Here is a 21,556-nt window from a genome sequence, read left to right as displayed (position 1 = left end):
AAAGCTTTTGACAGACTGGGACTCCTCACCTGCTTCAGGTAAAATCCAACGGAATCAAGGTACCAGCCTGCATTACCATGAAATCCCGCAACCTTGTGACCACTTATCGGGAATGAGAAACACACTCCCTGATCAAGACTGAAAGGCCCATACTTTGAGCGATTGCTCTCAAATATTAGTGACCTTGAACTTCGTCGGGATAGTCAAGGTTTATCTGTGATTTATGGAATTATTAGAATGCATATAAGTTATTATTTATCTGACAGATAAAATGTAGTGATCAAGATGACTAACGATAAGGCAAATTGTTGGCTAACAATTAAATCACTAGAGGTGAGGCTCATATTGGCTTAAGAGAACTGGGCCTATGATTGCTATTCACTTGTTATAACTGCATTAGCAAATCAAATTTCACATCCTACAAAACTGCTACTTGAGAAGTTAATTTAGATACAGTAAACAAAGGTTGGTGGCCCTCTATTTTATCCCTCCTGATGACTACATCTAAACATCTACAAGTTCAAGTTTGAAAAAGCATGATCGATATGGAATATGTGAAGCTTATAAAGATATAGATAGGTGCAATATCTGCGAGCAGCACATGACATCAAATCTTTCCATCTATATCAGGTAGATTTAAAACTTAGAAGGCTAGTCAAACAGATTTGTGGTTAGACTTCACTAAGGTTTCCTCAAGGCACAAGTCTATGATAAACAATGCCATCTTTGGCTTGGTAGACCAAGAAAAAGAAGCATGACATTATCCAACACCAAAAAAATGAACAAATATAGGCATTTTTGTTGTCTGATGTATGATGAAAGATGTTAAACGATACATCAATTAACAAAAAAAATACGCCTATGATCCTCTTAGAAGTGAACTGTTAGTAATCGTAAAGAATGTAACTCATTAAAGTACACGAGTAAAATGGAACATGATCCTCTCACAAAGAGTTCTGTTCATTGGAACCTCAATCAAAATGATTTAGAAAAGAATGCAACTCCCAAAATAAATGAAGCCAATTAGTTGTTGGCACTTTCTATCCCTATTTGCTAACTGGTCTTCGGTGTTAAGATGGGAATGTTTCCAGGCTTCAGACAAAAGAATCAGGTGCAGACAGGATGCATGAGTGGCGTGCATGAGCTAACCAAACTCCAGCTTCAGTTAATCCAATGCCGCTGCAACCACTAACAAGGAAAGACAAGAATCAGGTGCAGACAGGATGCATGAGTGTCACACATGAGCTAACCAACCTCCCACTTCAGTTAATCCAATGCCACTGCAACCACTAACAAGGAACAAAAACGCACCTGATGGTTGTTTCTGAGGACAATCACTTGTTACGTTTCTTTGCTTCACCGTAGAGAATAACTCCAATTACTGTGACGGTGTAGCCAAGCATCCCGGTCACTGTCACAGGGTTCTTAAATATTAGAATTGAGACAACCACTGCAACGGCACCTTTGGCATTTCCAAGAACCTGAAACCACCAAAAGCTGATCTTCAATCGTTGCAGCATTGCAATAAACAAAGTATATAAAAGCAGAATGGTAACAAAGATCAGAATTCATCAGCTATAAATAGTTCTTTGATGCTGATAGTAACATAACTTCAACATCTTGGTACGATTTGATGACAGAATTAAGGAGCTTGAAGCAGAATGTCAATAGAAGACTGAAGTTCTTAAGGAGGAACTTGGTACCAGTTATGAACTTGACTGCTTTTCAAGCTGACATAAGATTGGAAGAAAAGGCAAACATGTTTGATATTACTATCAATTTCATATCCCTCCAAGAATCAAGCAGGTTACTGAATTCTTTAGAGAAGCAAAGACCAGGCACTAAATTTTGAGTTTTAAGCTGGATTGAACTAACTCATCTTAGAAGTTTAAGAATGGTCCTAAAAGCTATGCCACGTATTATGACTACTGGGTAGACTGCTAATCTTAGAGGTAGATCAGGCAAAATTATTTATGGAGCACATAGAAAATTATAGGCTTCCATCAATTCTTCAATATTTTTTATGAGTATAACACATTCGGATCTAGTGCAGTTAAGTCATGCTTCTATCCTTTCAAGTCTTGAGTAATGGTGCAATAATAATAACACAACCATACTCTTAGCCTCTTAGTATTGTTATAAAGAGGTCCATCAAACCCCAAAACCACCACTCATGAATAGAGCTGAAATGGTCACTAGGGTCAATGTCTTGCAATCTCAATGTTAGAAGGTCATAGATATCTGTGCATGAAGGTGACATGATTGATTTCATTCCAAATGCCAATGTTGTTATCAAAAAATCAAGCAATAGGCTGACTCTATTATTCTAATCCTTAATATTGGATAAATCTGCAAATGGACCTCAGAAAGTTATACAGCAGCCTTAGAAAATTTCCCATCCACATTATTCTTTCTTTTACATGTCCTGGCTGACACCTAGATCCCATCATATGCGAGGTCATATTAGGAAGATGGCAGAGGTTATCATTTGACTGCAATCAGGCATCATACTATAAAAACATAATCTTCACTCAATGCCCTGAGATCAACAAAAATGTTGGGGTGTGATCTAAATCTATGATTCACAAAGATAATCACTCAGGATTGCCTGCTCAAAAGACTGGTGGGGTTAATCATTTGTCTATCTGATGATGGTAAGATGCAGATGATTGTGTTCTAGTCAGATGCTTACTATGTAAATGTCGGGCTATGAGATTTATTTACCATTTCATTATTTCAGAAAGAGAATCCATTTACCAATTATAATTTCTTTATGTTGTGTGGTTGCTGGACAGCCTGCTAATAAATGGATAAGAAGTACCTTATGCAAGATCCTGCAGAGAATAAACTGGAAGTGCCTTGCGGTGGCAGCAAAGACCTTTTAGGAGTTGCAGATTATCTTATAAGCATCTTCTTCTTCTTTTACTACAAACAACTTCAGTCTTTCAACAAAAAGAACAGTGTCCAATTAGTTGACATAAATATAAACTATTTCACCACTAAATGAGATCAACCACTGATAAAATTTTCCTTCCTGCTGAACTAATCATCTATCATGCAGCAGAACAAGTCTGATGGCCTTTATTCCAGTAATCCCCTCCTACATCATGACTGCCCAAAAGCTATGCTTTCAATCATTTTAATTGCAGTGCTAGATATATGTCAAGTGTCTTACATGAAATTGAGCCCATCAAAGAACGACACCATTATTACCTTATTTGCTGTTTGTCATTTACAAATTAGGTATTAGCATTTCATCTGCTGTATTTTTGACACAGTTATATTTCAAATTCCCAAGTACTTGGTGTTCAGCAGCTCCAACCCATTGTAAGAGATGAAAACAACACGACCATTGTGCATTTGCTTTTGAAGGTCATTATAGATGTAAAGATAACAGTAGATATGAATTAACAAATATCATTTTCAAGTTTTTGTAATCAAACATACTAATGCAAGGTTATAATGTGTAAAACTTAAAGCAAATAAATTTTCATGAAGCCAAGCAGATGAATATAAAAGGAATAAGATGTAAATGTCTTTTCTTGTTATTTAGAAGGCAATGAAATCGTGTACGGAACATACCTGGAGTGTCAAAGCGCTAGTGTGCTTAGTCACCAAAAAGTTGGTCAAATTCACAAAATAGGCAAGAGCAGAATTAAACAATAGGTAATATATAATCTTGTTATCTTCTCGAGCAAGTGCCAATGTGATGCTGACCACATTTTTCTCCATAACTAATGTAGCAGGAAGTAAGAAAACAACTGCTATCGGAGCCATGTGTAGGAGCAGATTCATTGAATTTAGCTTTTCCCTGAAATGAAGTATAAAAACACAAGAGAAGTGTAAATATTTGACACCAGTCTTGCAGAAGAAAATGAATTATAACATTTTCAAGGAAAAATATTAACATCCTAAAATTTCTAGTTTGTAATAACTAAGTAAATATACTGTAAGGCTGTTACAGAGTTATAAATGAGTAGAGAAGATGCAATTATCATACAGCACAAAAATGTATTTATTACCCCTCTGAAGACAACAGTATTCCTTGCAATACTGACTTAAGTGCCCTTGCAGCAGTTGCACTTATACACATGATAAAACCAAACAGTTGGAAACTTGGCTCTCCCTGCATTGGTAAACAAAAGTAAAAACCAGTTAATAATTATTCTCAAGGAATCATTCGAGAAATAAAATTTATATATGGGCCCATAAACCAATATTAAACATAGTTGGAAAACAACATGGTTGAGAACTTAAAGGGCCAATTTCACCTTGCAGTAGGCAGTCTCTACGTAAACTGTAATCCTCCTTGACATGTTAGTGCAAAGTGGCATTTCATTACCAATCAAACTTCTTATTCAACATTACATATAAGAATCTACCCATTACATAACAAGACAAGAGTCTTGAGAATATAATTCAATGAGAAACTAAAGGTTTGCAAGTAATCCAGATGAGATTCCTGGTCAAAATAGCATTCCTTTGGAATACACAAAAGCTCTCACGGATAGAATCAGAATACATCCAGGACAATCAATTATGCTAGATCATTTTCTTAAATGACTGGTTTCTTCATTTATTTGTTACACCTGCTGGGTAGAAGTGGCATAAACTTTTTTTTTGTTGAACATTTCTTAAACTCCAAAAACTTTGAAAGCTAAAATATCCACTATAGTGACTAGTGTATTTCCTATCTTGATCATCCAACTTTAGCCTTGTATCATCCAGCATTCAACAACCAAAATCCAAATTGTGCAACTAAACTAAAGAAGTGGCCTCCAAGGACTCCAAGATGTTTTTTGGGATGTTGAACTTCCCCACTACTTGGATGCTTGATAGCTTTTAGGAGTTTAAGGCTAGAGCAGCCTTAGGTGCTTGTAGGCGATTTTGATGTGCAAAATGAATTAGGTATTATAAGTCACTTCTAATAGCGTTACAGAGGGAATTTGTAATTTTTTTACTTCATCTACATATTACAATTATTTACAAAATAAAAGCCTTTTGTAGCGAAACACAGAATTCACATATAACATTCAACATATTAGCATCTTCCTGTCTCTGATTGTTATCAATCACCCATCTAGATTTGTTTTCTAGCATAATTGTTTATCCAAAACTTACTAGTTAACATAAGTTTTCATAATTGCATATGTTTGCAACTTGATATTATTATTGTTCAAACGTATGATGTTCACAGGCCAAGTTAATGTAACAACTTATGGTATATCAAAAAATAATAACTGAACAATTTTATATGAGTTCTAGGCATAGAGTTACTTATATTCTGGCCTAGCCATCTAGGTATTTCACCCAGTCTACTGTAAGGATTCACCAATTAGAGCTATGTAGCACTTGGGCAACCTTGTAAAGAAACGAGTCAAGAACATTTTAGCAAGAAATTTCTTAATAAAATAAATTTCTGAATGTTCAAGACAATCTTTCCGATGAACATTTCTAGTCAGTTGTGTTTGTTCTTAACATATATAAATGAATGTCAAAACTAAATCAGAGCATTGGAAGTAAACAGTATGCCACCTATGAAGAAAATCATGGATACTTTGTCTGATATACCATGTTGCATTTAACAACCTCTAAGCTGTCTAATCAAAAGCATGACAATCAAGAGCCACAAGCAAAGAGGAAACATGAATCCTATGGAACAATAAACACAAGAGGTCTAAACGGCAGAATAACTCGTTCCCAAACACAAAAAGCTGGGCTACTTTAATATGAAGTGTCTTCTATAACTTAAATCACATATACTGCAACATCTAACATGTACAATTATGCCTTTTGCTGCATTGACTGTACGTGCTTTATGATGCAACTCACCAGAGAGTTAGATCAATAAACAACTCTCAAATCGAAACCCATATATCATGATCAACTAACAGAAAAAATGTAAAACTGATGTCATAGTCAATTACGCCTCCTGCATTGTTCAGTAGCTAAAAGGACTACATCAAATAAACCAAAAATCAACTTCTAACCCCTGCGCTCTATAGACTCTTAAGTTAAAGTGATCTAATTCCATAGTTTCCTCCTTTCATTTGAATTGCAGAACGAAGATTCAACCAATGGCAAACATCAAACACATGGCATTCATCACAATTTGTTAAAAATACTTGATCTACCAAATCCGAATTAAATAAAGATAGAGAGCGGCCGTACCCCACTGGCAATAACGACGCCGGCGACCACCGGGATGAGGGTGACGTAAGTGAGCCAGGCTTCCCGTTTTACAGTAATGATGTAGGCGAACACCGCTGTGAAGAAGGGCGTGGTCGCCCCCACCGCCTGGTTGAACGAGACGGGCAGATACCTAAGCGAGACGTTCCCACTGACCACCGAGCCGCAAAAGACGACGCTAAGCGCGGCGATCTTGACGAACTGCAGCCGCGAGCGCACGGTCTGCATCGGCACCACCCGCAGCCAGGCAATGGCCACGTAGCTGAGCAGCGAGCAGGCGGTCATATGGCACATGGTGAGGAAGATCGGGTACTTGAAGCCGTAGTTGCTGAGGAGGTACTTGTTGAGCAGGAGCACCCCAATGTTGGACGAGTACCACGACGCCACCAGCCCGAGCGTGACCAGCCTCCCGCTCACCGAAGGCGGCGACCAGTTTCCCTTGGTGCTCATCTCCTCCTCGTCACCAGCCTCTGGATCGTTCGATGGAGAAATGGGGAAAGATTCCAGCGGAGTTCGCTGCGACTGGCACCACCAAGCGTCGATCGTGGAGGGGCAGGGCTAGGGTTGGGGGGGAGAGAAGAAGAGATCGGATCGGAGGAAGAAGTCGAAAGGCCAAGAAGAGAGGGGAGCGGGAAATGAGGCTGCCTCTGCTTTGTCGATAATGGGGATGGAATATTCTTTTTCAAGTTAATTAATCATTAAATTAATATTAATTCGTTTCCCTCCTTTTCGTGGTCGCAGGTTGACCCTTTTAATTCTGTGGCTCGCGTTTCCTATAAGGCTTTCTTTAATTAGTCTGAGAATGGTTGGTTGCTTTTAGTTTAATTGCGAATTAGTGGATGAGTGGAATTATTGCATCACCGCCTCACCCCCCTCTTGTCAACTACCTACGAAACACATCATATCATACGATGATAATATTAATTATTTTAGCAATAGTTAATGGGTATAAAAAGTATTAATAAGATAATTTGATCATAAAAAAAGCTTTTGCCAAATAAATCATAATGATGGACATGTGATTGGCTATTTGATAAAATAATGGTTATAAAATATTTTTTTCAAGTAAAATTCTTGTTTTCCATCTTATGCACTCAATATCATATGTTGAATCATACTTAAAGAAACACTAACCCAGGGATTGGGTGGTGCGTATGCAAAGTCCTATGTGACAGTAATCGGAGCTTAAATTTTTATTATGAAAAAATATCATTGATGCTTTAGTAAATCGGATATACTCTCGTATGCTTACAATTATTTAAGGGTGATGAACTTATTGTTGTCGCGTGATTAGCGTTAACTTGAGGAGTACGGTGGTCAAGCAAGCCATCACGATCGATGTCCTTGGCCTCTATTATTGGAGAGGATTATCGGTCGAACAAGGATATCTTATCCATAAGTTGAGGCATAATATCACTCTATTATCTCTTTTTTATCTTGTTGGGGTCTTATGTTAGGAGTTGGTGCTGATGGATGCCGGTGGCGATGACGATTAAGCTACTGATCACGATTGAGATTGTGGTGTTGTATATTTGGTTAGCCAGAGCAAGAGCAGAATAAGCATGCATCATGCCCATTAGCGTTTGCACATATTGGGTAAGATTCAATAACACCTAAATGAGAACAAACAAGTGGCTTGGGGTCACTCCCAAGAGCGAGAGGCCCAAGTCGTTGAATAGATGCCCATATCATGTTGGTGTTTATGTCGAGGTAGATGCATTCGCATATCATTTTGTTGTTGGAAAGAGGGCCTAATGCCTATCACCCTCGACGGTAATCCCAAGTCATTTGCTCATCCTTGCTTAGTTATTTTTAAATCTCTTTAAATCTCACCCAACATGTGCAAACACTAATAAGCACGATGCAAGTTGTTATTATGCTATTGTCACAACTATCCCAACATATGATACTATCATCTCAGTCATGATTAGTATCTTAATTGCCACCAAAATAAAATGAGATACGAAGTGATATCATGACATAAGATATCCTTGCTCAATCAATGATCCTCCATAATGGTAGAGGCCGAGGACATCAACCGTGATGACCAGCTTGGCCACCATAACCCTCAAGCTAATACCAGCTAGGACCCTGGAGGTGACGACTAAGTCCATCACCCTTGGATAATCTTGTGTATGCAGACACTATGTCGAATTGACCAAAACATAAATGATATTTTTTTAATATTTTTTTTTATCAAATCAAACCTTATATTGATTTTGAGTGTGAAAATAATATCATCAACTCTCGTACGAGTAATCTCATCAAGCATATCTATCATGCTAGTTTGACTTATAATTCTATGATGTTACGAGATATTTGCTTGGAGGGGATCATATTAAAAGGACATATAAACCCTTAGAGGTTCCTTTATTAAAACATGACAACTTTTGGTAAGTGGACTCAGAGGAAAGAGAAAGAAAATTTATATTAATGTTTATCGACAGCCTTAATGGCTTAACTAATCGAAGCATGCACTACAATGTTTATATATATATATATATATATATATATAGAGAGAGAGAGAGAGGAGAGAGAGAGAGAGAGAGAGAGAGCACATCATGAAACCTTCAGTTATATGAAGTTGACTTGGAGGATCCAATTTTGTTTAGTTGGATACATAGTAGACCCAACTTTATTTTGAATATTTAATTTAAATATAATTTATGATGCCATATAATATCACCATAAGACGTGGGTCAAAGAGATGACATTCTCATCGTGGATTGTTTAGAAGTCAAACAAGATTATTTTTTGATGATCTTAATAGCTACAAGCAACCAAAACTAATTGTCAACTATGAATTTGTTAATAGTCAACCATTATATTACACCACATCTCAATTCAACCACCGAACAAAGCACATGATTACAGATAAAAGTAATATACGAGCCTCTAAATAATTAATAAAAACACTCTATATATATATATATATATATATATATATACTCTTAGAAACTCATAAAAATGAAATAATTTTGATTTTTCATTAAAATCACCTAAACACTCTCAAATAAAATATTTTAAAAAAACTTTATTACTCATAATAAGATTAATAATTAAGGTTTGTGAGAATTTTAATTGATCGAGTTATGATGTTTTTAGTTTAGTAAAAAATAATATAATTTATTTAAAAATTATTATTAATCAGTTCGATTGAATAAAAAACACTATAATTGAATCGGTTTTATACTATAATAAGATTGTAATTTGTTTGATTCTATCGTTTCGAAAGGAAACTCCAAAATTAAGATAAACAATTATCGATGAGGATAATTTTATTATTTTGAAAAATTGAGATTCTTTTTTAGGTATTTTGGAAAGGAAAACCCAAAACTTCACATTTTATTTTCCCCATCGACAGTATTGGAGTAAACAAAATATGGTCTTTTGGTTAATAAATAATTACATATTTTTATTTATAGAAATAAGTTTGCAAAACTCGATTTTTTTACTGTATTATTAAATTGCAGCATCGTGCGAACTCAACGGCATTACTGCCACCGTTACGCGGCGGTGAGAGTTATTAGTTTCACCGAAACGCACCCCACCGCGATGGCCTCCAAAAAGGTGGCCTATCCGTTTACCTTTGTCCACGTTAAACACGGGCGGTTATCCGATTCGGCGAAACGAGAGATTAGTTTTGGGATAGAGGAGGAGAAGCGAAGTTTAGAGCGAGAGGGAGAGGGAGAGCGATAGAGAGAGAGAGAGAGAGGAACGGAATGGGACGGCAACAGAGCCTTAAAAGGGTTGCGAGGGCAGCTCCCTTCTGGCGTCGGAGGAGGAGGAGTAGGAGAGGGCGGCTTGGCGAGGTGGGTCCCAAACCTTCCCGCCAAGGTCGGTTCCATCAGAGAGGGAGGGAGAGCGAGGGTGTGGGTGGCCGTGTGCTCCTCTCGCGGTCTTAACCGATCTCCAGGGTTTGGTTTCTTTCCGAGAATTGTTTCTTCTTCTCGCCTCTAATAGACGGAGAAAAAGGGAGGGAAAAAGGGTCCTCTTTGTGGGCCTTGGCGTGATCGTGCCACCAACCCAGTCTTTGGGACCTCGTTTCTTTCTGCTTCCTGTCATCGTTTTGGGAAGAAAGAGTGGACCTTTGGCGTGTCTGCTATCTCGCCACCAGTACAAGGTAACGGTGTTCCCGAAAAGCTTCTCCTTTTGCTCCCATTTCGATTTCCTTTTCCTTTTGTCTCCCTACGTTATGTTCTACTTTTTGCTTCTTTCATTTTGATAATTTCAGTTGTTTGCTCCTTTTTTGATTTTTTGGTTTTAGTTCCTTATTATTTCCATTTGCTGCTATAAATGCGATTTAGATTGTCCTGGAGCTGATTTTTCTGGGGAAAAGATGAAATCTGTGAGAAAGTTTTGTCCTAATCTTTATGCTTTCAGTATTGATTTCTGGGAAGAAAGTTCGTTACTTTTTATATAACCTAGTCTTCTTGGTTTGTGGCGGACGCGGGATAGCACCAAATGAATTAGGATTTGATCTCACTCTCTTGTTTCTTTGCTGCTTGTCCGATGAAGGTTCTCGCACAGGAGTGATCTAATAAAGATTACAATATACCAATAAGAGGGTGGAGATGGGGAAAAAAGGGAAGTGGTTTACTGCGGTCAAGAGAACCTTGATCTGTAACTGCTGTCAAGGAGAACAAAGGGAGAATCTTGGTAAATCCAAGCATTCTGATCCACTCCCTACAAAAGAAGTGGAGACTGCTGCTCACGATGATGCTCAACTGCTGCCGCTGGCTCCCATTGAGGGGGTTAAGCTGACAGAGACGGGGGATGAAGAGAGCAAGCATGCCAACTCGGGGGCACTTGCCAGTGCTGTTGCTGCAGAGGCTGCAGCTGTTGCTGCAGAGTCTGCAGCTGTTGCTGCTGAAGCAGCAGCGCAGGTCATCCACCTCACCACCTCAATGACCGGGCTCTTAGGTGAATCGAAAGAAGATATTGCAGCCATCAAGATCCAGGCTGCGTTCCGGGGGTGCCTGGTATAGTTTCTTGTTTCAACATTTTGTCTTTTTTAGTGATTGTTCTATCATTAATTTCTCATTGGAAACAATGGTTAAGTTGCAAGAGAATATTATTTTGTTATTTTATATATTTTTAGAGAAACTGGGCTTCCTTCTGTTCTTGTTGGAAGTGCAAATATCACCATTTGGTTGTCTTGAAAATCATGGAACCTTGACATTCTATTGTTCTCTTTACATAATCGGCTTGCTTTTTTTCTTATAATTTCCCTATTTTAGCTTGTGTCCTATCCATTTAATTATCTGTTCTATGTTTTTCTGTACCTCCCTTTACTAAATAAGGTCAGCAAACCATTGTGTTTTATTGATACTCTATTTACATATTAGCAGGCATATGAAGCTAATTTACTTGACTTTTTGATATCCACATTAGCATATAGTGCAAAACCGTGGATGTGTTGGGTTCAAAAGCTTTATAATGGGAATTCTATGTTCATAATTTTCCCTTTAGCAATGAATGCCAAATTTGCATCACACATATTTTTAAGATCTAATGTCGTTTAGGATTTCAGATCCAAAGCCTTGTCCATTTGACTTACTAACTTGTTCAAATGAAATAAAAATTGTTTAAACAAGTTCAAGAAATCATCAAATTATCATGAAATATAAACCGTTATGCATATGTACAAAGATAAAGCTGGTTTATATCAAGTTCTTCGTGCGGCACCAATTCACGAGCATTGAGTTAATTGGGTTAAGACCTTTCTTATTTAGGGCTACACTTATTAGTGAGACCTGCACATTCATCTTGCATTGAATCAGTTCATGTGTTTCTGCACTTATCATCTTGATGCTCCTTTACTATCTTATGATCTTTTGCCGGTCTTCAATTGTTGGTGATATGATCTATTATTATTTTGTTGAAAATTTTATTAAGGCAAGAAGAACACTACGAGATTTGAGAGGATTTGTTAGGTTGAAGAGATGGGTTGATGGAAATTCTGTCAAGTCTCAGACTACTAACACATTGCATTCCATGGAAACAATGGCAAGAGTTCAGACACAGATACGCTCAAGGAGGATCAGAATGACAGAGGAAAACCAGGCTCTTCAGAGGCATCTGCAACGAAAACATGAGATTCAACTAGCAAAAATAAAGGTGAGTGTGCATTTTGTCACTATCTGCAATATCATTTTACACACCATTTGATGCTTTGATTCAGAAAGGTGAAATTGTTTGCAGCGATTGATAATGGTTTAGATGCAGTGAAGGATGGTCTAAATGATTGATGATACCTGTTCAATGTATACAATTGGATATACCAGATCTGCTACTTTGTTTGCATTTGTTGTGCTATGGTGATGCATATGAGATTTGCATGTTCTGAAAACTGTGATGAATATAAATTCTAGGAAGGAAACCAGTTTCACCATGCTACTTCACGAGAGCTAAGACTTGGACGTTAGGAAATAAACTAGCAACTGCTTTTACATGATTTACTAATCTTCAATCAAATCCTGTGGTGGACTTTTTCTTTTACTTAATTATATTTCTAAAATTTTTAGATGGTAGAATACATAGAGCCTTCATATTTGGTGGTGAACTGCCTTGTATCTCGGGTTGACAATGGTGCTGATCGGGGCCAAGTTTTGTCATTTCCAAACTCGCCCATACATGCTCTGTTCCTTGATCAGGGTTATATTGTGTTTCATAGGGTAGATTGTATTCTGTAAAATGGTTAGAAGTTGGACTAGGTTTGGGTCGAGGCGCAGGTTGGTTCAGGTCTAAATTGAATTTCCACCATTGATCTTACACAAAATTCCCTTCAAAAACCTCTTAAATGTTGTTCATCCAGCAAAAACCCACAAAAACTAGGGCAGGTTCCAGTCAGCAACACATGGATTGGTCCCAATTTGTCAGGTCTGTCTACCTATATCCTTTAAAGGTGGGTAAAACCCTCAAACTCCACTTGTCATTTCTAACAGTAACTATTGCAACTTAGCAGTCATTTCATGACATATTCCCTACAAATTATGTGCTACTAAGACAATGAGCCAAAGCAAGTGCAGAGAGTCATTTTTTCAGCATCTTGTATAGGTTTAGTTTAAAGTTTAAATTACCTAATACGAGATAGCTAAGAGCCTCATGGCTTTCTTTTAGTATCTTTGTTTCTTTAAACTAATTTCCTTCCATTATATTACACGGATTCAAACATGAGATTTATCAATTGCGCATTATGCTAACCACAAGATCTTTGTTGCGGTGGACTAGCTCACTTATGAAACTAACAAAAATTATCAATGAGCCCCGTGCTATTGCTGCAAATATATTTATTGCATCCATAGTTTGAATTTGATCATAATATTCTACTTTATAGTCCAGGGTCTGCCGTACCGAGCCGTACCGCCCGGTACGGGCGGTACGTACCAGTCCGACAGGTTGTCGGTACGCGGACCGACTATTACCGGTCCGAGTGCACTGTAGCAGTGCACTGTACTCGGTACACCTAGGTGTACCGCTCGGTACACCTGGGTGTACCACTCGGTATACCGTACCGTACCGGTACCGAGCCCAGGTCGAAATACCGGTACGGTACGGTATTGCGAACCTTGCTTTATACACCTATTGCTAGTCTGTTTTATTATATTGTTTGATTTAGAAAGAGGAAGTTATCAATGGCAATGGGTATGTGGTGGTCATCTTAATAACAAAATGGACAATTTTAACAGTTCTTGTTCAAGACCATAACTTTGGTATTTCATACTGTAATCTGTTACCTATTATGTGATTTTACACAATATCCTGAACTCATGTTGCTCATCTTTTCATCAAAACTAAATTTTGCTATGTCTGGACTTATGGTTAATGGCCATTGACAGATCAAAGAGGAATGGGATGATAGTCTTCGGTCCAAAGAGCAAATTGAAGCAAATATACTGAACAAACAAGAAGCTGCTATAAGAAGAGAAAGGGCACTAGCTTATGCATTTTCTCATCAGGTAGTAGGCATTTTGATCCCTAAATGCATCTATGATGTTCTTGCTACCTCAATTCTCAGCTTTCTTAATCGCACTATAATTGTGGATTTTTTTTAACTAGGCATTTCATACCATTCTTTGCTTTTCCTTCTAGTACTTTCTGTAAGTTTTTATTCAGTACTCTCAAATGTTTTTATCCGTTTTCTCTGGCACAGTGGAAGAGCTCTTCCAGATCCTCGACTATGGTTCCCACAGACCCGAGCAATCCACAATGGGGTTGGAACTGGTTGCAACGCTGGATGGCAGCAAGGCCATGGGAGAACCACAGAACGACAGAGACCAAGGATGATGCCACCATTAAGATAGCCAACTGCAGCACCGTAGGACAGACAATGAAGCGCTATGACACTAGCATGGAACGCACCTCATCAGCAGCTCATAAATCAAGCCGGCCTCCCAGCCACCAGTCACCTGCAACTCCACAGTCTAAGCCATCATCGGTCATGAACAGAAAGAAATCAGTGAGCCCCCCAAGACTTAGTCGGTGCTCTGCAGATGATGACTCAAGGAGCATGCTCAGCCTGCAGTCTGAGCAGCCAAGGAGGCGCAGTTCATCGGCAAGAGACAATGAGAGCCTGGTGAGCTCGGTGTCCCTTCCAAGCTACATGGCATCCACAGAATCAGTGAGAGCCAGGTCTCGCTTCCTTAGCCCTCAAAGTGAAAGACATGGAACTCTAAAGGAGCGATTAATTTGCTCGGTGAAGAGGCTTTCTTTTCCTATGACTGACGTGAACAGTATATCACCTCCTGCAAGAATTCCCAAGGTAGAAATTTCCCCATTGAAGGATGTAGCTATCGAGAAGGAACAAGAAGCCAACAATTGAGAGAGCCTTGGTGGTTTGTGGTGACACAGCATTAGCTACTAAGTGCACTGTTGTATGTGTGGGGATTGTTCTTGAGGGTTGTGTTCATTGTTGTTGATATGGCTTGTTAGTGAGCTAATGGGGAGCGATTTGGCTTTTATCGCCTTCGATCTTTAGTGAGAGATTATCCATCAGAAACTGGTTTGTAATAGCATCCATTGCTGAAATGTTCTTCACCATTTGTTTCCATTCCCCTCCACAGAAACTATCTTTTAGAGATCTAACTGTGAAAGAATTGTTTGGTTTAGATTGCCTGATGAACTTTTGGAAGCTGACGAGCTTCTAAGATCATTCTCATGCACGATGGAATCCTTGAAAGCCTTGCTGTGGGTGCACGGGAATCATCGTCTCGTCCACTGCTCTCCACCTCAAGAACGGCATGGTGTTTCTGCTTCGATGCCTACCTACTTAGCGACCCACATTGCGGGGCCCATCTTCCAAGAGGATGGCGACCTGTTCTTAGACTAACCAACTGTTTCTACCAACTGTTGTCTGAAACCGGATATGGATGCTTGTATTTTATTAGCTGCGATACCTGTACAGTGATTGGTGGGAACGTAGTCGTGTACTGGGACCCAAGAGTTTTTCCAATGAAGAGGCAGGTAAATGATTGCGTAATAAATGAATGGGTAAGACTTTATACGTATTTTTCTTTTGTCTCTTTCCCAAGGAGACGGCGAAAGGAAGGGCTTTTTGCGGTTCGTGGTTTCCAGTTCGTTTTTGTTCTGTCGATCTCGAGTAGGATGGCGAGGGGAAGCTCGCTGTCGCAGAAGGCGTCATCGGCGGGAGGCGGGGGGCGACCGGCCACGGTGGGGCCTAGGGGGACGCCGGCGGCTGCTGCGGGAATGAGGAGGCGGAGGCTGGGTGGCGGCTCCGCCGGGGGATTCGGGGCCGCCGGTGGCGGCGGGGGAGGTAGCAACATGCTGCGCTTCTACACCGACGATGCCCCCGGGTTCAAGATGACGCCCACGGTCGTCCTGGTGATGAGCCTCTGCTTCATCGGATTCGTCACCGCCCTGCACGTCTTCGGCAAGCTCTACCGCTACCGCTCCTCCGGCGGATCTTAATCCGCCGCCGACCTATCTCCGGAAGAAACTGTGTAAAACTTCACGTAAGCTTGCTTTGTGTTTGCTTTCGTCTCCTTGTTAGATTCAGTCTGCTGTTTTGTTCTTAGGGTTTGATGGAAGAGAGTACCTTTGCAATCGAGTTACATCTCTTCTTAATTGTTGTAGTCTCTAATCATTGATGCACTAATTCATGATCGATTTTTTGGGAAAGATGACTGCTTTCTCTTATTCTTCTGTTCTCGTATTAATCTACACATATGCGCGATCTCTTCCCGAGATTGTGCAGACATAATTAGATGAAGTCAGTTTCATAACAATCATCGACGAGTAAATTACCCTTATGTTAAAACATAGGAGTTTTATAATACAACCCTTAGATTGCATTTAAATTTGGAGCCATTTTCTGCTTTGAATTGCTTGGCCAAGCCTTTTTCATCTTGTTCCCAAGATTAGCTGAAAGTTGCTACTGTTGAAATGCCTAATGATTTCACCATGGATTGGTTGAGGGATCTTTTCGAGGGCTCATTTTGGAGAGTGTTAATGAAGCTGATAATAGTTTGTGTTGCTAAAAATGCTGAGATGAACTTGTGAAGTTATCGCTTCAGTAGATGATAAAATGAGAGAGAAACGTTTATGATGTTATAAACATACACTAAGAATACCTACAAATACATAGTTAGACGAGGTTAAATGATTATTGTTAGTGGTATTAGCGGTACAAGAAAGGTAAATGAAAATTTAAAAAACTTTAATAGAAACTATAAATAAAGATTTAAGTATTATTAAACTCATTATAGATCTTAGTGATGGCAAAAGATCCATCTTATCGACCCCAAATAATTGGGACTTTACGATTTTTTCGTTGTATAATAAGATTCAGTTTGAAAAGTTGGATAACAGAGAGATTAATTAACACAGTACTTCAGATTATCTTGATAACTGAGGACAAGTAGTTCATCCCATCGTTTTCGTTATATCCTCCAATTCTTCAAGATCATGGTACAATTCATAAAGTGAGTAGTTTTTGCTAGCTTTAGCCCTTTTATAATCGAAAGGTTTGAATGTCTTGGATGTCAAAAGGGTAGCATACAGTTGGGGAGATTATTAAGATAGAGGCATTCTGCCTACCTTCCATCTTAGGAAATGCAACCTGAAATCAAATTTTCTAAGTTGAATGAATTTAATATTACTAGGCTCACTGTTTTGATAAGAGCCCTTACTTTGGACAAATATGTATTGTAGAATAACGATCTTTCACTCATGTTCAGTGCAATTATGGTAGTTTGTGATTAAGACGTTGGTTCAAAATTTCTTCCTGCTTGTTCTTGAAGTGAGCTCTATGGACTCTCACACCCAGACCCAAATCCATGTTGGATATGGATCTGCATATCTGCACATCAGAGACTTAATCGCGCCCTTAATTATACTGTTCCAACATCAAATGGTATTCAAATCTGATAAGTGATCCTCCTGTGATTCTAAGGCTTCTTTTGAACTCAGCTTCTCATAGTTGACATTTTACAGTATCTTCATTTTGTTCCTTACCGAATCCGACACCTGAATTCATGTCCATGCAACAGTAATGACATCAATAATCATTCGACCATGCTACTCACTTACACTAAAAAGATATTAATATTTATGACTGCTAACATGTCTGCAATTTCAAGAATGAACCTTCCAATTCATTGCATGGTTGATAGTGATGACAGGTGAATAAGCTTTCTGAATAATCTTTTTCTTTTACTTGTTAGAATTTGTGTTTGGTTTTCCATTTACTTTTTATGGTGAGAACCATGTTACCCTTTGTCATCTTATTATCTATGTCAATTTCCATTTTCTTCGACAACATATACTATTTGTCAAGGAAACCATAGTATATAACATGCTTCAAAAGAATTTGTTTCCAGCTATGATATGTGCTTATAGTGTTGATAGTAGTATATGATGAGATAATTGAGATGGATGTTTATAAATACACATGGTCAGTCCATAGAACATTAAATGTATGTGGTAATATGGGTTAGGTTCTTCCTTTTGTTCTCGAACTGATGTTTTATTATGACGACATGTTTGTTTGTTCTGCTCACTTCTTCTTTTGGCTTCCTTTTCCTCCTCTGCATTCCTACTTCCTTATCCTTCGTCTTCTTGAGCCGCCCATCTTCAAAGATGGGAAGTATCAGTCTTCATTTTGGCAACTACTTGTAGATGTTTGTTAGGTTAGCGACAAATTATTTTCAGTACTCATCAGATATGGGCCATTGTAATCAGTTGGAATTAATAACTTCACATGTCAAGTTATTCAATAGAAAGATGAATAGAAAGCTTACAGTACTAACATATCAAATATCAAATCAGATAATTGGAATGCAGACAGCAACAAATTAAAGGTCCGAAGCAGGTGGGTAATGAGTAACTTACAGCATTGTGGTTGTGATGCTCACACTGACGGTACTTTTCTGGGAGCAAGCAAGGTTAGCCACAAGCTAAGAAAGAGCTAGAAGTAGTTTGCCAATTTGAAGAAAAAAATCACCTACAAGGAGTTCAGTTCAAGATTCGCTAACTACAAGCACTTAGTTTTGAGCCATTAAATTCACTGATTTCAAGACAATAGCACTTGTCATTTTGTGTAGTCAGCTTCCTGTTAGCTTTTGGAAAGCTGACTATCAATAGTTGAGGATTCTTGGACACGCAAATGTTTTAAGCTCACATATCTTGCTTATTTCAATGAGTGTTATTATATGAATTAATATCTTCTCCATATAGGCCACACAAGAGCTAAGACCCACTAAGAATATTTAATATGGTTCCATGTTATTGCCAAAAAAGAACCTTTTCTTGTCATGCAATTATGAAATTCCTTTTGTGATGAATAATTTCATTTAGTGCATTTGAATAATTGTTAAATATTTGTTTACTTTTATGGGTTTCCCTCCCGTAATGTTGCCTTTTCTTTTTTGTGTGTCTGATCATTTTCTTGATGCATAGATGAGTGGAGATACTGGAGTATCAGCATTTCCTGAGGGTGAAAACATCTTCTCTTGGATCGGTACCATTGAGGGAAGCAAAGGAACTCCATACAAAGGCTTGTTGTACAAGCTGTCACTAAGCTTCCCATTGGTCTATCCATTTAAGCCACCCCTGGTTAAGCTTGAAACTCCATGCTTCCCATCCAAATATTGATCAATGTGGCAACATTTGTTTAGACATCCTTCAGGTACTCTGATATTTGGCTTTCCGATCAGCAAACTACTACGCTAATGGCCTAATGCAATGTACTGCACTTGTGTTCATGATATATTCTGTACTCTGACCCAGGACATGTGGTCTTCCGCATATGATTGCAGAACGATCTTGTTATCTATACAGAGCTTGTTAGGAGGTACGGAATCTTTCTATGATTTGTGATGGGAATACCGTCTTCTCGTTCAACTGAATGCCCCATCTTGTTAACTGTGGATTATTTTCATTTGCCACAGAACCCAATAATGAAAGTCCTCTCAACAGCTATGCTGCAACACTGTGGAGCAACCAAGAAGGTTCATATGTTCTCTCTGGCCTTACCTTTTTTGCTACTATATTTATCCATCTCAGTATTCTACTATACATAAAACATTCCAACTTTAGCCAAGTTACATCCTGAAGTTTGAGCAATAAGCTTCTTCCTGGATGTTTTGTTGGTAACTGTTCTGAGATAAATTCTACTTAAGAAACAAAAGCATGGTGTTCATGGTTCATGATCAGTTGATTGGTGCATTATGATAAATTGCTCCATTTATTTAGTTTGTGGACAATAGACTTATTTAGTTTGTGATAATAAATTATCCAATTCTTCAGCACTTAAAATGTGGTGATCTGACTTGTACTGATGCTTATGTCCTACCAGATTACAAGAAGATGGTCCACAAGCAGTACATGGATAATATCTGAATGTGACTGCATCAAACGACTGTAATTTCTGAACCATGCCATTGGATCAAACAACTGTAAGCTCTTTCAAGCGCATAGCTTAGCTTGACATCTCTCTCTCTCTCTTTCTCTCTCGACAGATAACACCCTATATCTGCTTTTCTTTTTCCACTGTAATAATAAGGAGACTTCAATCTGGTCAAAGCATCTGGAAGAACAGATGTATCTTTGTGTATTGTCTGATAACTCAGAACATAAAGGGAAATATCATATACCGATTGGATAGTTACAATCATATCATAATGTTCATAAACTTCTATGTTTCGTTTCTATTTCGTTGCATCATCTTATGTTGCACACTGCACTAGTTTTTTTACTTAGATGTGCTTCCTGTCAATTTTTCTAGGCAAATTTGTTGCATTTTACTTCGTAGTTGTGCATTTTACTGCCCCTGTTGGCTCTTCTTCCTCCTCAGTCTTCCTCTCCTCCTACCTCTCCAGCCTCCGCTTTCCTCTCCCCTTTCCTGTGTCTCCTCGTTTGCCTTTCCTTACTTTGTCTCCATCTTCACCTTCTCCTCCCCATCCTTTTATCTCTTCTCTACCCTTATTCTTTCTCTTCTGTTTTTGCTTCTCTCTTCTCTTCTCAATTTAGGATTGATTGGCTTCTCAAAAGAGGGCACCATTTGGATACTAGGAGAGGGTTATCCTTCTTTTATAGTTGAGGTAAAGGTGAAGTCCTAGTTAGGTTAGGATTTGGAAAGTCTTATTGTAGTTAAGATTTGTTTAAGGCTATCTATCACATAGTCTTATCTTATTTTAACTAGGAGTGTACCTCTCTTGTTTGGTTGTTATTCCTATTATTTGGGTGAGGACTATCCTAGTCTTATTTTTACTAGGACTGAGATTGAGATGAATGGACAATTGTGATATGGGTTTTGTCTAGCCGAATATGACTTCCATACTTGAAGAGATCTTTGGATAGAGGGTTGTTCAAAATGGTTGAGTGCTATTGAGATCGTCAATATCACTCTACTCTACTAATAATAATTTATGTAGATCTTGTTTATTCTACTGACCTAAGTTTTAAATGAAATGATATTGATAAAACATTAAATGATAAACCTCAAAGTCAGTCATCTAGCAGAAAGGAAGCTCACACTGAATTAGACATAATATTGAGAAAAAGAAAAAGCATAGAGATGGTGGAGGTTCCAAGCTTTAGAAAGCAGCAAAAACCATTGAAAACCAGATGATAATTCATCTTTCAAGATGGTGATCGAACAAAATGGAAACACAATGAAGGCTTGCAGATTTCTGTGCTAAGTTTTCTTCGATCTTCCCGAAAGATACTGCTGCCCACATTTTACTCAGGCAAACCTTTTTCTTCAGCACCACCTGTTGATTCCATTGCTTATTTTTTCTGCTGCATGGTGGATCTTATTTTTCTGGATAACATTTCGGATCTAGAACACATGATGGAACTTAATCTGAAGGAGAACTTTCAAGCTCAACATGGTAAGACGTCAAAC

At 38.4% G+C, this 21,556-nt stretch overlaps 3 protein-coding genes across 7 annotated transcripts; 2 read left to right on the top strand and 1 right to left on the bottom strand.

Annotated features, from left to right (window-relative positions):
* Positions 1-49: 49 nt before the first annotated feature.
* LOC103969551 (probable sugar phosphate/phosphate translocator At3g11320) lies at positions 50-6,821 on the bottom strand. Of its 2 annotated transcripts, none has more exons than XM_009383113.3 (5): positions 6,172-6,821; positions 4,023-4,126; positions 3,583-3,811; positions 1,312-1,481; positions 50-1,188 (listed from the first exon to the last, which is right to left on the bottom strand). In XM_009383113.3, exons 1-4 carry the CDS (start codon positions 6,637-6,639, stop codon positions 1,335-1,337), a joined length of 948 nt encoding a protein of 315 aa, XP_009381388.2. In that variant the 5' UTR covers positions 6,640-6,821; the 3' UTR covers positions 50-1,188; positions 1,312-1,334. The 2 variants fall into 2 exon arrangements, with proteins under 2 accessions (XP_009381388.2, XP_018674669.2); XM_018819124.2 differs by having other exon boundaries at positions 50-1,179.
* A 3,006-nt stretch (positions 6,822-9,827) lies between these two features.
* Positions 9,828-15,241, top strand: LOC135625501 (protein IQ-DOMAIN 3-like). Its single transcript, XM_065130384.1, has 5 exons — positions 9,828-10,312; positions 10,708-11,171; positions 12,088-12,309; positions 14,031-14,150; positions 14,345-15,241. Exons 2-5 carry the CDS (start codon positions 10,764-10,766, stop codon positions 15,011-15,013), a joined length of 1,419 nt encoding a protein of 472 aa, XP_064986456.1. The 5' UTR covers positions 9,828-10,312; positions 10,708-10,763; the 3' UTR covers positions 15,014-15,241.
* Positions 15,242-15,770: 529 nt separating this feature from the next.
* On the top strand, positions 15,771-20,031 carry LOC135625508 (protein transport protein Sec61 subunit beta-like). 4 transcript variants are annotated; one of them, XM_065130395.1, is made up of 4 exons: positions 15,771-16,163; positions 19,108-19,501; positions 19,599-19,658; positions 20,006-20,031. In XM_065130395.1, exon 1 carries the CDS (start codon positions 15,796-15,798, stop codon positions 16,117-16,119), a length of 324 nt encoding a protein of 107 aa, XP_064986467.1. In that variant the 5' UTR covers positions 15,771-15,795; the 3' UTR covers positions 16,120-16,163; positions 19,108-19,501; positions 19,599-19,658; positions 20,006-20,031. The 4 variants fall into 4 exon arrangements, with proteins under 4 accessions (XP_064986467.1, XP_064986469.1, XP_064986470.1 ...); XM_065130397.1 differs by lacking the exon at positions 20,006-20,031 and having other exon boundaries at positions 19,108-19,336; positions 19,438-19,501; positions 19,599-19,661; XM_065130398.1 differs by lacking the exon at positions 20,006-20,031 and having other exon boundaries at positions 19,438-19,501; positions 19,599-19,661.
* The last annotated feature ends 1,525 nt before the right edge of the window (positions 20,032-21,556 follow it).

This window comes from Musa acuminata, chromosome BXJ2-10 (genome assembly GCF_036884655.1).
Source record: "Musa acuminata AAA Group cultivar baxijiao chromosome BXJ2-10, Cavendish_Baxijiao_AAA, whole genome shotgun sequence".
Taxonomy (NCBI): Eukaryota; Viridiplantae; Streptophyta; class Magnoliopsida; order Zingiberales; family Musaceae; genus Musa; species Musa acuminata.
The sequence above is the reverse complement of the archived record's forward strand: the minus strand, read 5'-3'. Positions and strand labels throughout refer to the sequence as shown.